We start from the raw sequence: 16,808 nt of genomic DNA on the forward strand, positions 1-16,808 counted from the left end.
AACATTTCCCTGGATCAAAGTCGAGCTGTACACTGCAAGGAAACTTATGGTAGATATCTTCCAGCACATGCACAGTCTGTCGCCCAATTGACATCTAGGTGTGTTAAAATAGCGTTTGCTGACTAGTAATTTAAAGAAAAGCAATAGCATAACCTTATTGAACAAAATTTAGACAAAACATTTTCCTTTTTGCAGCTTTTTTAAAAGTTCATTGATGTGACTAAAGGTTATGGCGATAATTCTAGATCTGATACTTTTTGTGATCTTTTGAAAAATAGCTTGAAAGTTCTACTAAGCCAGCTTAAAATAACAGTAATAGCTTTGCTCTTTCCCCCTTTTTTCAAAAATTATCTTTAGTGGTGTGCACAGGTTTTTTTAAGAGTGGTCGACAAAGCGAAAGTTGAAGTAGAACAGTTAACGTATATTTGATATAATTACAGGTTCAATTATTTCAGCTCTATCGAAAAAAGACATATCACAGATTCAGTGGCATTACCTGGCTATTTACTGCTTTTTTATTGCTTGACTGCTAGTGGATTTTTGACTGACGTTAGAACATTTCTCTGGATCAAAGTCGAGCTGTACACTGCAAAGAAACTTATGGTAGATATCTTCCAGCACATGCACAATCTGTCGCCCAATTGACATCTAGATTCGTTAAAATAGCGTTTGCTGATAAGTAAGTTAAAGAAAAGCAAGTGCATAACCTTATTGAACAAGATTTAGATAAAACCTATTCCTTTCTGCGGCTTTTTTAAAAGTTCATTGATGTGACTACAGGTTATGGCGATAATTCTAGACCTGATACTTTTTGTGATCTTTTGAAAAATAGCTTGAAAGTTCTACTAAGCCAGCTTAAAATAATAGTAATAGCTTTGCTCTTTCCCCTTTTTTCAAAAACATTCTTTAGTTGTGTGCACAGGTTTTTTTTAAGAGTGGTCGACAAAGCGAAAGTTGAGGTAGAACAGTTAACGTATATTTGATATAATTACAGGTTCAATTATTTCAGCTCTATCGAAAAAAGACATATCACAGATTCAGTGGCATTACCTGGCTATTTACTGCATTTTTTTATTGCTGGACTGCTAGTGGTTTTTTGACTGACGTGAGAACATTTCTCTGGATCAAAGTCGAGCTGTACACTGCAAGGAAACTTATGGTAGATATCTTCCAGCACATGCACAAACTGTCGCCCAATTGACATCTAGATTCGTTAAAATAGCGTTTGCTGAAAAGTAAGTTAAAGAAAAGCAAGTGCATAACCTTATTTAACAAGATTTAGACAAAACCTTTTCCTTTCTGCAGCTTTTTTTTAAAGTTCATTGATGTGACTACAGGTTATGGCGATAATTCCAGATCTGATACGTTTTTGTGATCTTTTGAAAAATAGCTTGAAAATTTTACTAAGCCAGCTTAAAATAACTGTAATAGCTTTGCCCTTTCCCCTTTTTTTTCACAAATTATCTTTAGTGGTGTGCACAGGTTTTTTTAAGAGTGGTCGACAAAGCGAAAGTTGAGGTAGAACAGTTAACGTATATTTGATATAATTACACTTTCAATTATTTCAGCTCTATCGGAAAAAGACATATCACAGATTCAGTGGCATTACCTGGCTATTTACTGCTTTTTTTTATTTCTTGACTGCTAGTGGATTTTTGTCTGACGTGAGAACATTTCTCTGGATCAAAGTCGAGCTGTACACTGCAAGGAAACGTATGGTAGATATCTTCCAGCACATGCACAATCTGTCGCCCAATTGACATCTAGGTGCGTTAAAATAGCGTTTGCTGACTTTTAAGTTGAAGAAAAGCAAGTGCATAACCCTATTGAACAAAATTTAGACAAAACCTATTCCTTTTTGCAGCTTTTTCTTAAAAGTTCATTGATGTGACTACAGGTTATGGCGATAATTCTAGATCTGATACTTCTTTGTGATCTTTTGAAAAATAGCTTGAAAGTTCTACTAAGCCAGCATAAAATAACTGTAATAGCTTTGCCCTTTCCCCTTTTTTTTCACAAATTATCTTTAGTGGTGTGCACAGGTTTTTTTAAGAGTGGTCGACAAAGCGAAAGTTGAGGTAGAACAGTTAACGTATATTTGATATAATTACACTTTCAATTATTTCAGCTCTATCGGAAAAAGACATATCACAGATTCAGTGGCATTACCTGGCTATTTACTGCTTTTTTTTATTTCTTGACTGCTAGTGGATTTTTGTTTGACGTGAGAACATTTCTCTGCATCCAATTCGAGCTGTACACTGCAAGGAAACTTATTGTAGATATCTTCCAGCGCATGCACAATCTGTCGCCCAATTGACATCGAGGTGCGTTAAAATAGCGTTTGCTGACAAGTAAGTTAAAGAAAAGCAAGTGCATAACCTTATTGAACAAAATTTAGACAAAACCTATTCCTTTTGGCAGCTTTTTTTAGAAGTTCATTGATGTGACTAAAGGTAATGGAGATAATTCTAGATCTGATACTTTTTTGTGATCCTTTGAAAAATAGCTTGAAAGTTCTACTAAGCCAGCTTAAAATAACAGTAATAGCTTTGCCCTTTCCCCTTTTTTTCAAAAATTATCTTTAGTGGTGTGCAAATGTTTTTTTACGAGTGGTCGATAAAGCGAAAGTTGAGGTAGAACAGTTAACGTATATTTGATATAATTACATGTTCAATTATTTCAGCTAAATTGACGTCCCGAATTGAGCTAACCGTAAGCAATAGTAGTAACAGCGATCGCCGTCAAAACTTTAGCATTAGCTATGGATGCCCGATGGAAAGAGCTTGTGGGTGCGATAGCAGATGGGCCAACTCGTGAAGTCGTGAGTAAAATAATAACCGAGGTGGAAGAAAGTAAGTCAGAAATTCTATCAAAATACGGGGAACTTAAAGATTTTGTTGATGAGTTAGATATTCGAGTGCGACAACAAGAGCGCTATACATCAAAGGATTCCATAATTGTCGACAATCCCCCGTTTGATCCGCGTGATGAGAGGAAATTTCTAAGTAATGTGATACATTTTTTGGACAAATATCTCAAAGTCAAGATTTCGGGCAGTAGTTTGAAAGCTTTCCATATACTACCGAACAAATATTTGGATAGAAACATTATGCCTTCAGTCATAATCAAATTCATTTATTTCAATGACAAGTTTGAAGCCTACAAGAACCGGCGAAAACTAAAGTATGATGATCACAAAAATCCAATCAATGGTAAAACAATTTGGGTGAAAGAGCGGTTGCCTCCATTGGATGCTTATGTGAAACGCTTGGCCGAGAGCAGAGGTTTTGTAACGACAACTCATAATTGTGCTGTGTCGGTTGTTTGTGACACAAGTTCCGGGAGGCAGAGATTTATACAAGTCAATAATGAAAAAGACTTGAATGCATTGAAAAATCCAAGAGTTAAGGAAATGCAAAGAAATGATGGGCGTCAGTTTAGTAACCAAAAGGATACAGTGCAGAAGAAGCGCCAACTGAGTGGTGGAAACCAGAAAGATATGTTTGGTTCAATGTCATCAGAAAAAAAAGTTTATCGAGAAAACTCGACAAAAAATGCTTAACCTGTCAACTTGTGACACAAAAAGAAAAAATTAAACTCAACGTGAACTGAAAGATTGAATGAAACTTTCTTGCGAATTTTTGTTTTGGCTGTTACCTTGATTGATAACTTTGACACAAGAGCAAATCTTAAACAAAAACACTTCTCATCAAGACTTTTTAAAACGTTCCAACAGTTTCTTTTTTCTTCCTTTCTGCTAGTCTTTCCTGGTAGTTGTAAAACTAATAAAATACATATTTTTAACAGTTTACTGTGAATTTTGTAGCAATCGGTAGCAAAAGTTTTTTCCGTCAACAAATTTATCACAGCCAAAAGTTTAGTGTTGCGATTTCCGTGGCTTTTAAATATTTAAATGACTTTTTCTTTGCAGCAGATCTGATGAGGGTTCAGCCGAACATGGGAAAAAAGATTTGATTTGCTGCGACTTCCGCGGTGATCAGATTTTAAAAAAATTTTGATACTCAAGAAGAATTCTAAAACCAGACTCAGAACAGATTTCAGATGAAAAGCTTGCTGCGATTTTCGCGGCAGCCTGAAACTTCTTAGTCAAATTCTTAGTCAAAAGTCCTTAGTCAAACTAGAAAGCATAATCAAAAATTAATTACGTATTGTACTTTGTTGCGACTTTCGCGACTATCTACTGCCAACTAGTTGATAGAATTCAATAAATTGAATTTATAAGATGCTGGTAAGCCTAAATTGTTTTACGAAAGACTTTTTTCACGCTTAAGCTATGTAGTTTTTTGCAATGGTTAAGAATTATCTATATGTTTTAAATTTTATGCGGAATACAAGCAGCAGACTCTCCATAAGAGTCACTTTTCAATGGTCTCACTTTTGTGAAAAATATGTTGGAGAAAACGGCGAATTAGGAGTGAATAGCTTGCTGCGACTTGCGCGGCGATCCCAAACTGAGCAAGCTTTAAGTCAAATTAGAAAGCATAATGAAAAACTAATTACAAGATATATAGGTGTGTTGCGACTACCGCGACCAAATCTTTAAAAAAAAACATTCCTCATCACGACTTTTTTAATGGTCCAACAGTTTCTTTGTTTCTTCTTTTTCCTTCCTTTCTGCTATGCATTCCTGGTATTTGTAAAACTCATAAAACACATATTTTTAACAGTTTACTGTGAATTTTGTAGCAATCGATAGCAAAAGTTTTTTCCGTCAACAACTTCATCACAGCCAAAAGTTTAGTGCTGCGATTTCCGTGGCTTTTAGATATTTGAATGACATTTTCTTTGCGGCAGACCTGATGAGGGTTCAGCGGAACAAGGGAAAAAAATTTGATTTGCTGCGACTTCCGCGGTGATCAGTTTCTTAAAAAATTTCGATACTCTAGAAAAATTTTAAAACCAGACGCAGAACAGATTTTAGATGAAAAGCTTGCTGCGATTTTCGCGGCAGCCTGAAATTTCTTAATCAAATTCTTAGTGAAAAGTCCTTATTCAAGTTAGAAAGCATAATCAAAAATTAATTACGAATTGTAGTTTGTTGCGACTTTTGCGACCATCTACTGTCAACTAGTTGATAAAATTAAATAAATTGAATTTATAAGATGCTGGTAAGCCTAAATTGTTTTAAATCAACTATTGTTGCTTGCATAAGATCTACTCATCTGATCTCTGAATGTGTGTTGATTTTATTAGTTTTGTTCTTCGACAACTAATCAGCTATTCGGACCGGTCTAAATTATGAAGCCGCCTCTTTTTCGTATGATGAGTGTTGTCTTTAGGTCTCCATGTAGTTGGAGCTTCATCTCCTTCCAGTTTTTCCCTCCCCTTTGATTTGTTTCTGAAATTCGATTTAACTCTTCTTTCGCTTTTCAGACAAATGTCTTTCTGATTTTGTAAAGTTAATATAACTAGCTTCTAACTATCCAAATAAAAACCGATTTTGAACAACGAACGCGCGCTAGTCGAAGGAGTTTAAATTACCGTGAATAAATTCCACTTCTGGAGAGCAAAAAAGTAGGCGCTACAAAGAACTAAAAAAGTAAATGAGAGAGTTTCAAAAGTCGTAAACGCTCTATCGGAAAAAGACATATCACAGATTCAGTGGCATAACCTGGCAATTTACTGCTTTTTTTGTTGCTTGACTGCTAGTGGAATTTTGTCTGACGTGAGAACATTTCTCTGGATCAAAGTCGAGCTGTACACTGCAAGGAAACTTATGGTAGATATCTTCCAGCACATGCACAATCTGTCGCCCAATTGACATCTAGATTCGTGAAAATAGCGTTTGCTGACAAGTAAGTTAAAGAAAAGCAAGTGCATAACCTTATTGAACAAGATTTAGACAAAACCTATTCCTTTTTGCCGCTTTTTTTAGAAGTTCATTGATGTGACTACAGGTTATGGCGATAATTCTAGATCTGATACTTTTTTACGATCTTTTGAAAAATAGCTTGAAAGTTCTACTAAGCCAGCTTAAATTAACAGTGTTAGCATTGCCCTTTCCCCTTTTTTTCAAAAATTATCTTTAGTGGTGTGCCCAGGTTTTTTAAGAGTGGTCGACAAAGCGAAAGTTGAGGTAGAATAGTTAACGTATATTTGGTATAATTACAGGTTCAATTATTTCAGCTCTATCGGAAAATATCACAGATTCAGTGGCATTACCTGACTATTTGCTGCTTTTTTGCTTGACTGCTGGTGGATTTTTGTCTGACTTGAGAACATTTCTCTGGATCAAAGATTTCAGATTGCTTGCTATTTATCAAAAACTTTATCAGAATGAGTTTATCAAAAACGTTTGTTATTACCCATCAGCCTAGAACCCAGGCGACTCCTCTGCTTGACACTAGCAACTCTGTCAGCAAAAGTTCGGTCAACAATGTAATCGATGAACCTGTCTTACCAGAGGTTAGTCGATGATTGAACATAATTATCAAATATTCAAAAAAATTAGCTTCCGACTTTCTAAGCAAAGTTTTTTTTATCTCTAACCTAAAATACAACAATTAATCATCAACTAAAAACTTTAGGAATTCCAGCTAACTCTCACAGGAATTTGCAAGGAATTTCTTAAACAGTTTCTAGTTTGTTTTTAATATTTTCTCATTGATTTTTTCTGTAGGGTTCACAGAAAGCAAATAATACCGAGAATGTCAGTCAACTACCCCAGAGAAGAACCCGAGGGAAAAAAGAGGAACAGCAAAATGTGCTAATAGTCGAGAGAATTGCTAAGCAAAAACTGCAAGACCGTTTTTGGTTAATTTACGTGAACGATGACAACACAGCGTCTGTAATAAGCGTTCTCCACAGTGGAATACAAATGAGCTATTCTGAAAGACAGTGCGCTGACGTGAGCCAGTTTTCAATACCTTTCATTTTTTATTTTTTCTATGCCAAGTTTATAGCAAAGGTCCTTATAAGCTTGTTGATTCAATTTTTTTGCTATGTGCTAGTTGAGATAAACTGCTTGAACAGCATCTTTTTAAAATTATTGCTGTTGAGAGCTGATTGCATATTTGAGTTAACAAATTTGTAATAGTTTTAGATTTCATCATTAACAGACATGTAATAGGTCTTTTATTTAAAGCTTTGCAATCTGGAAACAAAATTTGTCTCAACAAAATACAAGTTGAAACATAATTTCCATGTTTTTGCATTTTATTTTGCTTAGCTTATGACTGAAATTGAGGTGAAAGTTGGTACCGAAACTTACTCTGCATCAATTCGAGCCATTGGAGGCGAAACTTATTGTAACAATTGCTTGGCGGAACTGTCGGCATTTATGGTTGAGTGGGCAGATCTAGGACTGCCAGGAGTTCCGAATCAATGTTTTGTCGAGCAGCAAGATGAAAACCCTGATAAAGAGAATGCCCATCAAATGCTTGACGAAAGTAACATCGAAAACATAGATGAAGAAGTTCTCAATTTGACACCTGAAGATGTGTCTTCATACTTCGGAAAAAGTGACATTACACGAAGTCCCTTGGCTAGCACGGTTAGATACATTTTTTTCGACGTTTCCTAGTTTAGTTTCGAGTTTCTTGGTTTCAGTTTTTGATTAAAATGCTGAAAAAACAAATAGATTAAAAAATAACTTGGAACCCACCAGAAAGTTTTCTAATTTTCATTAAGTTTCTTTGAATCTTTGTTGTTCCTTAATGCATAAAAAACCAAAAGTGGAAATTGAAACACATGAAATGAATCAGTTTAGGAGAAAGGTGAGAAATCGAATTTACATTGCAATTTTTGTCATCAGATAAGTTTCTTGCTCTTTCTCATTTTTTTCTCAGCCTACCATCTTTTTTTATAAAAAAGAATGTGCCTGTTCCCTGCTTCAAGCTCATTTGTTTTATTTGTTAGGTTAACACAGCTAATAGAACTCTGCCACTCCTGAATAACTCAGGAAATATCAAACGAAAATCATCAACTCCTTATGCACTGCCAAAACCGAAGAAGAATTTGATCAGTTATGAACAAGCTGGAAAAGGTGTCACAGTCATTCAGGTAATTAGTGCTTTTTTCAGAAAAGTTTTCCAATTAAATAAGAATTGAAAATTTTTTCACTGATCGATCTGTTCAATCTTTTTCGAAGACGAACTAAATTTGTAATGCAAACCGCTTAAGTGCAAAGAATATTAGTTCAAACTACTACTCAGGGAAAAATCATTTTGTTTTCTTGTAGTCGACTGATCAGAATGGAGCACAACAAGGATTATCAAAAGTTGTGGTTCAGCTTCAGGAAACTGTTGGGTGTTTACAGTCAACAACCCAAAAGTTAACTACTGCTACAACAGTTTTGTGCAAAAGCCTAGACACTTTGGTTTCGCGAAATCTAGAAGAGATGACAAAACTGGCCAAGGTTATGAAACAAGTGGTAAGATTTGCTTTATTCCTCAAAGAACGGTTTTGCTAAAAACCCAGCATCTCTGATCCCAGCTTCATTAATCCAGTTTTCTAAATTGGTTTAGGTTCAAGAAAAAAATTTGAAAATAATAGCTTGCTGTCAAAATCACAAAAGCTGCAATCTTAAAAACATTTTTTTGTCAAAATTAGAAAATTGAAAAAAGTTAAAAACTCTTCAATCCGTTTTTTTGTTTCAGTTTTGCGTTTCTGGTGGTAAAAGTAAAAAAAATATGACTTTTTGAACAGTTTACTGTGAATTTTAAAGAAATCGGTAGCAAAAAACTTTTTTCGTGAACAAATTTATCTAAAGAATTTTTAAAACTTAAGAGCTGCGATTTCCGCGGCTACTAATTACTTAATGATTTTTTGTGCAGGAGAATTGATGAGGGTTCACAACAAGAGAATAACTAGAAGGTCTGGTTTTCTGCGATTTTCGTGGTAATCAAGATTAAAAAAAGATCGAATCGATACTAAAAATTAATTTTAAAACCAGATTCAGAACAGATTTCAGATGAAAGGCTTGCTGCGATTTCCGCGGCAGTCTGAAATTTAGCAAGTTCTTAGTCAGATTAGAGAGCATAATCAAAAAACAATTACAAATTGTTGAAGTGTGTTGCGACTTTCGCGACCAACTACTGCTAACTTCTTGATAGCATTAAATTACTCAATCTCAAACTAGCGATCATTTGTTTCAGAAATGATAAACAACGTGAACTACTACTTTTGATAAAGGATTTTCGTTTTTGTTTTCCCAGTAAAAGTTGCCCAATGATCCAGTCTTTTAAAAAGGTTTAGGTTCATAGAAAACCCTAAAAGAATAACTTGCTCTAAAAATCAAAAAGGCTGCAACCTAAAAAACTTTTTTTTTCAAAATGCCAAAATTTAAAAAAGTTTTCTATGCTTCCTCAAATTAAGTTAAGATTTTTTTAGGGTGACTCACAAGAACGTATGGGTTTTTTGAATCAACAAGCCCCCGATGAGCTTGATAACTTGCAAAAAATAGAGCATAATGGAATAAATCTTGTAAGTGTGAAAGGATCAACGCCGAACTTATGGGGTCGTGCAGTTGCAAGAGTTCTGTTCAGTGACAAAGAACTCGAGGACTATGTTATGGAGCCAGGGCGAATTGACCGGAATACTCGAGCTGAGTTTCCGTCCCCAACTAGAATTGATAAATTGAAAAGTGAGTAAAACAACAATGAGCAAATTTATGGTAGATATTTTTAACCCTTGCAATTTTGAGTGCATTTTCTTGTTGTTTGCTGAAAAAATTTAAAAATATATAAACGTTTGTTTGGTTTTAGCTGCATGTGGAGTTCGCTGGTCTATGTGTAACCGACCGCAAGTTGCCTTTCATCAAATGAAAGAAGGTTTCAACGCAGTTGGGGTTGAGAACAAATCCAAGCGAGCTTTGTTCGCAAGAAAGCAGGAAATTGAAGGAAATAAAAGCATGTGATCATTTGGTGCTATAACGCATGTGCATTTTATTTAATTTTGAGCAAAATTAAATTCCTCAGGCTTCTCCAAAAAGTTGCAGATATTTGATTTTATGCCTTTGTCTTGATTTATATTTATTTCAGACCGTTCCACTTTCTCCGAATTATATTGCTGTATTACTATATATATGTAGTATAAAATTAAATTTGAAATTGTGAGAAATTGGTGTCGCCAAACGTGACTAATTTGGTTGGTTTTGTCTGTTCGTTAACCGGTTCTTTCTAATTCAATTGTTGGCTTTCATGAGCGAAATGCCGATGCATTTGAAAGAAGACATTCAAATATTATTGAAATGGTTACTGTTCTTTTTGTTCCGTTTGCACAGTAAACATTTGGTGCTAAAACGCATGTGCATTTTATTTAATTTTGAGCAAAATTAAATTCCTCAGGCTTCTCCAAAAAGTTGCAGATAATTGATTTGATGCCTTTGTTTTGTTTTATATTCATTTCAGACCGTTTCACTTTCTCTGAATTATATTGCTGTATTACTATATATATGTAGTATAAAATTAAGTTTGAAATTGTGAGAAATTGGTGTCGCCAAACATGAGTAATTTGGTTGGTTTTGTCTGTTCGTTAACCGGTTCTTTCTAATTCAATTGTTGGCTTTCATGAGCGAAATGCCGATGCATTTGAAAGAAGACATTCAAATATTATTGAAATGGTTACTGTTCTTTTTGTTCCGTATGCACAGTAAACATTTGGTGCTATAACGCATCTGCATTTTATTTAATTTTGAGCAAAATTAAATGCATCAGGCTTCTCCAAAAAGTTGCAGATAATTGATTTTATGCCTTTGTCTTGATTTATATTTATTTCAGACCGTTCCACTTTCTCTGAATTATATTGCTGTATTACTATATATATGTAGTATAAAATTAAATTTGAAATTGTGAGAAATTGGTGTCGCCAAACATGAGTAATTTGGTTGGTTTTGTCTGTTCGTTAACCGGTTCTTTCTAATTCAATTGTTGGCTTTCATGAGCGAAATGCCGATGCATTTGAAAGAAGACATTCAAATATTATTGAAATGGTTACTGTTCTTTTTGTTCCGTATGCACAGTAAACATTTGGTGCTATAACGCATCTGCATTTTATTTAATTTTGAGCAAAATTAAATGCATCAGGCTTCTCCAAAAAGTTGCAGATAATTGATTTGATGCCTTTGTCTCGATTTATAATTATTTCAGACCGTTCCACTTTCTCTGAATTATATTGCTGTTTTACTATTTATGTAGTATGTAATTAAGTTTGAAATTGTGAGAAATTGGTGTCGCCAAACGTGACTAATTTGGTTGATGTTGTCTGTTCGTCAGTTAAGTAACCAAAAGATTGCAGTGCAGAAGAAGCGCCAACTGAGTGGTGGAAACCAGAAAGACATGTTTGGTTCAATGTCATCAGAAAAAAAAGTTTATCGAGAAAACTCGACAAAAAATGCTCAACCTGTCAACTTTTGACACGAAAAGAAAAAAATTAAACTCAACGTTAACTGAAAGATTGAATGAAACTTTCTTGTGAATTTTTGTTTTGGCTGTTACCTTGATTGATAATTTTGACACAAGAGCAAATCTCAAAAAAAAAACACTTCTCATCACGACTTTTTAAAACGTTCCAACAGTTTCTTTTTTCTTTCTTTCTGCTAGTCATTCCTGGTAGTTGTAAAACTAATAAAATACAAATTTTTATTAGTTTACTGTGAATTTTGTAGCAATCGGTAGCAAACGTTTTTTCCGTCAACAAATTTATCACAGCCAAAAGTTTAGTGTTGCGATTTCCGTGGCTTTTAAATATTTAAATGACTTTTTCTTTGCAGCAAATCTGATGAGGGTTCAGCCGAACATGGGAAAAAAAAGATTTGATTTACTGCGACTTCAGCGGTGATCAGATTTTAAAAAAATTTTGATACTCAAGAAGAATTTTAAAACCAGACTCAGAACAGATTTCAGATGAAAAGCTTGCTGCGATTTTCGCGGCAGCCTGGAACTTAGCAAGTCCTTAGTCAAATTAGAAAGTATAGTCAAAAAGTTATTACGAAATGTAGTGTGTTGCGATTTTCGCGACGATCTACTGTCAACTAGTTAATAGCATTAAATAAATTGATTTTATAAGGTGCTGGTAAGCCTAAATTGTTTTACGAAAGAATTTTTTCACGCTTGAGCTATGTCGGTCATTTATTGCAATGGTCAAGAATATACATTTATATATACATACATATACATATATACATACATACATAAATTCATACATAACGATATATACAGACTTATACCATATAGATATATACATATATTTACATATATACATACATATACATATATACATACATATACATATATACATACATATACATATATACATGCATATACATATATACATACATTTACTTATATACATTAATATACATACATATACATATATACATACATATGCATATATACATCATATACATATAAACATACATATACATATATACATACATAAACATGAATACAAACATATACATATATACATGTATACGTACATATACCTATATACATACATATACATATATACATACATATACATATATACATACATATACATATATACATACATACATACATATACAAATATACATACATTTACATATATACACACATATACATATATACATACATATGGTTTTTCATTGGCCTTATTGGCCTTATTACGGTTTCGACCAGCGAAATAAGTAATGTGCGTGTATTGTTGAAAATATATATATTTTTTACTGTTCTCGGCTTTGGTTTTGCTTTTTATAAGCTTAATAGGTTTAGGTTTTTCTGATATCAGCTTACTGGCCTCATTTTGGTTCATTTGAGGGGCAAATAAAGACTTTTGAGTTTTTGTGAGTTTTGAGGATGAGGGGACTCTTATTGATAGATCTAGTTTTGCCGACATTGATGATTTCGTTCAATGTTTTTTTTTGTTCTGTATCCCAAATGGTGCGAAGCGTGCAATTTTTTTGGGGGCTAATTGCGTTCCTATCTTTTGTTGTATATCAAGTAGTGCGAAGCCCCGCATCGTCTCCGTTATACTTGGTTTGTTTTTACAGAAAGGAAAGTAACGTGTTCGTTGTTTGGTTTCTTAGCTCAATCGATGTATATCATTTGAAAGTCTTCCAGGTTATTGATGGATCGAAAAGTAGACTGGAAAACGCTCGCCCACTGCGACGGCCAGGCGGTAAAATTGGCGGTTGAGTATGGTGGGTTGAAAGCAGAAAGAGTTTTGATCTTGCAGTCGCGCCGCATTTTTGATAAAACATGTCAAGAAAATGAAGTTTGGCGCAACTGTTCTGAATTATGTTGTAAAGCCTACCGTGACTTGGAAGGCAGTTTCAAAATTGTACACGACAGATATGGTGGATATAAGTTGATTTATTGTGGCAAAGATAAAGTTACAGCCGGAACGTTGTTCAAAAAAACCCCCATAGGTTTCATAACACCTGTTCCCGAAGACTTTTCCTGTTCCTTATCTGTTATGGAAAAATCGTCAAATGGGAAATTAAATCTAATGCTGGGTCCCTTACGCTTTATCAACTCCGATTGTGAGCCGAACTCAAAATATGATTTCTCGAGTGACCAACAACTTGTGCGTATAGAAACCTTGAAAAAAATTTTACCTGGAGACGAAATTTTAGTCAAGTATAGTTGCCACTTTTTTGAGGATAATAAATGTGGATGCCTAACTTGTGTGAGGAATGCTGCACACGTACATTTGGATGCTGAAAAAGAGATTTCCAGTGAAATTACAGTTGAATACATAAGCAGCGATACAACGGATATAATCATGGAGCAGTTAGATGTTTGTTTGACGAATTTAATAAGAGAGGTTGCAGAATCAATCATTTCAGAAAATGGTGTCGCTAGAAATTGCACACCTGAGCCCGCTCCAGTCAGAAAAAAACCAAGATCTTTAAAAATGAGCGAAAAATGGTCGTTTTTTGAGCCGGATCAGTCTGGAAAAATTTTAACCCCTGTTAGCGCTTGTACTGATCTAACCCCTGTTAGCCTTTGTTCTGAGTCTATTGATTTGGAAACTAGCCTCTATGAACTCAACCAGTTTTGCAATAAAGACTCTCTATCAACGAACATGTGTTTAAGAGAAAAAACAACTTCATCTCCAATTTTAGATCAATCAGAAAACGTTTTGCCGGATATATCAATATCATCAATAAATGAAGAAATTGACACGTCTTTCAAGTTTGATTTTGAAGATGAGGAAAAAATACCTATGTCAATTGAATTGAGTCCGTACCTAAAATCAGGATTGCATAATACTGTGCTTGCAATGAAATCTTTCTGTCTAAAAAATAATTTATCCGACAAGGGAGCTGTAGATTTGCACCTATTAATTGATACACTGATCGATAAAAATAATCTTCCGTCGAGTTATGCTTTTTTGAAAGATATGAAACGTAGTTTTGTTATCGACACAAGACTGGACACTGAAGTTCCGGGGGGTCATTTGTGTGTTTTATGTTTCGGGTCAGATCTTGTTCAAATAGTGGTCCGAAATTGGAACTCGTTGATCTCATATTCCGATCAACGAAAAAGTTTTTCAAAGATGAATGATTTTTATCTTGAAGTTGCTCCACCAATAGAGCCTTCCGATGAAAAAATAACATTGCACTTAGTTTTATCTACTGATGGGGTAAGCCTTTCTAATTCAAGTAGCAAAGGCCAATTGTGGCCTGTGTGGCTGGCCATCGCACAACTCCCACCGACATTACGTTTTTCTCGAAAAAACATTGCGCTTGCTGCCCTTTACAGCGGCTCCGAAAAACCGCCTTGGCAACTAATTGTCAACCACATGAAAGCTGAGTTAGAACAGTTATTCGTTGTTAATAAAGTCAAAGTTCAGTTCAAGTGCCTAATTATAGTTGCCGATATTCCAGCTAAAGCTAGTGTTCTAAATATGTACAAAAATAATGGTTTTAATGGATGTAATTTATGCACGGCTTTGGGAACAACAATTGGACGGGCGCATAGCTACTACCCTTTTGAGCAAACTTTTCAATACAGAACTAAAGACGTAAATGAAAAATTTGTAAGACTAGCTGATGTTCTAAATGAGGAAAAAATTGTTTTTAATGTAGTGGGAGTCAAAAGACGGAGTTGTTTCGATTTCATTGTTCCTAATCTGCCTTTATCTGCTGGCGTAGACTATATGCACTGCGTTTTGCTTGGTGTATATAAAAGTCTTTTAAATTTGCAGCTTACACAATTAAGTGCTTTGAAAAAGAAAAAATTTAACGAGGAGATAAAAAAACTAAACGCTCCAAACGAGTTGATCGTTCATGCGCGGAAAATTCGCGGATTAAATGATTTGGGTCACTTCAAAGCGAACGAATTTTTTAACTATTTTTTGTTTATCGGAGTTGCTCTAATGAAAGAACTGTTACACCAGCCGTTTTATGATTACTATTTATGTCTTGTATTTGGAATTCGTCTTCTCCTTGAATCTTGTAAATCGGAGGACATAGATGCTGCAGAAAAGTATTTAAATAGTTTTTGTAGAAACACAGCACGGTTTTTCGGCGACTCCAAGGCGGAGACGATGAATGTACATTTGTTGAGACACATGGCTTATCAATGTAGAAACTATGGACCACTTTATCTCTTCTCTGCAATGAGTTTTGAATCCCAGAACAGACAACTTGCCAATCTATTCACGGGAACACACTCTCACTGCAGAATCATTTGCCGCAGGTATATACAGCAACGACTTTTGCTTTCATATAATGTTGAAGACGATCACCTTACTTCTTTGTTGTCCGACTGGTTGTCAGTAGAAACTCGGCCCAGTATTTCTCAAATTACTGGGAATATTGTCCACACAGATTTATTAGGTTATGGAAAATTGCTTTACCCCGACGCGATTTTCATGTCACGTTCAATCGTTGATGGAGTTTTGTTTGACTCAACATCTTATAGCAGAAACAAAAGAGGTCCGAATAGTTTTATTTGTTACACGGATGGTCATCAAAAAAAGTATGGTCAGATACAGTATTTTGTGATAATGGGCGAGAAGTCGTTGGCAAGTGGCATCAAATATGCGTGTATCACAAAAATTGAAATAATAAGTCCAGTGGGACCTGTGCCCAGATACTACTTCACTGCAGAAAAAACCGAGTCTACAGATCTAATCAAAGCTGCTGATTGGGAAAAAATGCTCTGCATCGAGACTGAAAACAATACTTATTTATTCGAATTATGTAAATTCTTTGACCATAAATAAGAAAAGGGTAAATTAAAAGTTGGATTGAATTAAAATAAAAGAATTTCCCTCCTAATATTTTCTTAAAGAATGATTTCAAAATTTTTTTCTGAGTGAAAAAGAAAGACGGCTGCTGGTTGCTGTTAAATCTCATAAGTTTTTGCAACCAAACTGATACAAAGTAACATTCAGGAAATCGGAAAAGCTGTGTTTCTGCAATGTGCGTCTAGATTGTCTTGGTGCCTGCGTCCCAGCATCTGAAAAATTTTTGAGGTGGATAAGACGTATTCTCCTGAACTTGGCCTAGAAAGAAACTTGACAAAATTTGGTTCTCGAGATTAACTGGTTTCATGGTTCTATTTTTGCATGCGGCTGTTAATTCGAAAAGTATTAGAAGTTGATTACTGGAGTTTTTCGATAAAAATCTTTCAAAAAGGTGTGTTTGCTATTTTGAGCCTTTTGATCATCTTGGAAAAAAATCTTAGGGCTATCATAGAGGTTATCTATGTGGTTTATTTGCTCAAAAGTGCTTTTTTCTAAGTCAGCTCAAAAGTGCTTACAGTGGAGGCAGCAAGGAAAATTAGCCAGATTGAACACTTCATAAAATCCATAATTTTCAAGATATTTTGAAAATTGAAGTTGATAATAAA

At 34.7% G+C, this 16,808-nt stretch overlaps 1 protein-coding gene across 1 annotated transcript; it reads left to right on the forward strand.

The window, feature by feature from the left end:
* Window positions 1-6,207: 6,207 nt before the first annotated feature.
* Window positions 6,208-9,880, forward strand: LOC134853537 (uncharacterized). Its single transcript, XM_063869535.1, has 7 exons — window positions 6,208-6,429; window positions 6,644-6,871; window positions 7,193-7,516; window positions 7,882-8,025; window positions 8,204-8,395; window positions 9,355-9,607; window positions 9,729-9,880. The coding sequence occupies exons 1-7, from the start codon at window positions 6,301-6,303 to the stop codon at window positions 9,878-9,880; spliced, it is 1,422 nt and encodes a 473-aa protein (XP_063725605.1). The 5' UTR covers window positions 6,208-6,300.
* The last annotated feature ends 6,928 nt before the right edge of the window (window positions 9,881-16,808 follow it).

Source organism: Symsagittifera roscoffensis, chromosome 8 (genome assembly GCF_963678635.1).
Source record: "Symsagittifera roscoffensis chromosome 8, txSymRosc1.1, whole genome shotgun sequence".
Taxonomy (NCBI): domain Eukaryota; kingdom Metazoa; phylum Xenacoelomorpha; order Acoela; family Convolutidae; genus Symsagittifera; species Symsagittifera roscoffensis.

What these genes read in the sequence shown, in the direction of transcription:
- LOC134853537 (XM_063869535.1), top strand. Translation starts at nt 6,301, where the DNA reads ATGAGTTTATCAAAAACGTTTGTTATTACCCATCAGCCTAGAACCCAG. An exon ending in ATGAACCTGTCTTACCAGAG is followed by an intron (nt 6,430 to 6,643) that starts GTTAGTCGATGA and finishes TTTTTTCTGTAG; the next exon opens with GGTTCACAGAAAGCAAATAA. An exon ending in GAAGTCCCTTGGCTAGCACG is followed by an intron (nt 7,517 to 7,881) that starts GTTAGATACATT and finishes TTTATTTGTTAG; the next exon opens with GTTAACACAGCTAATAGAAC.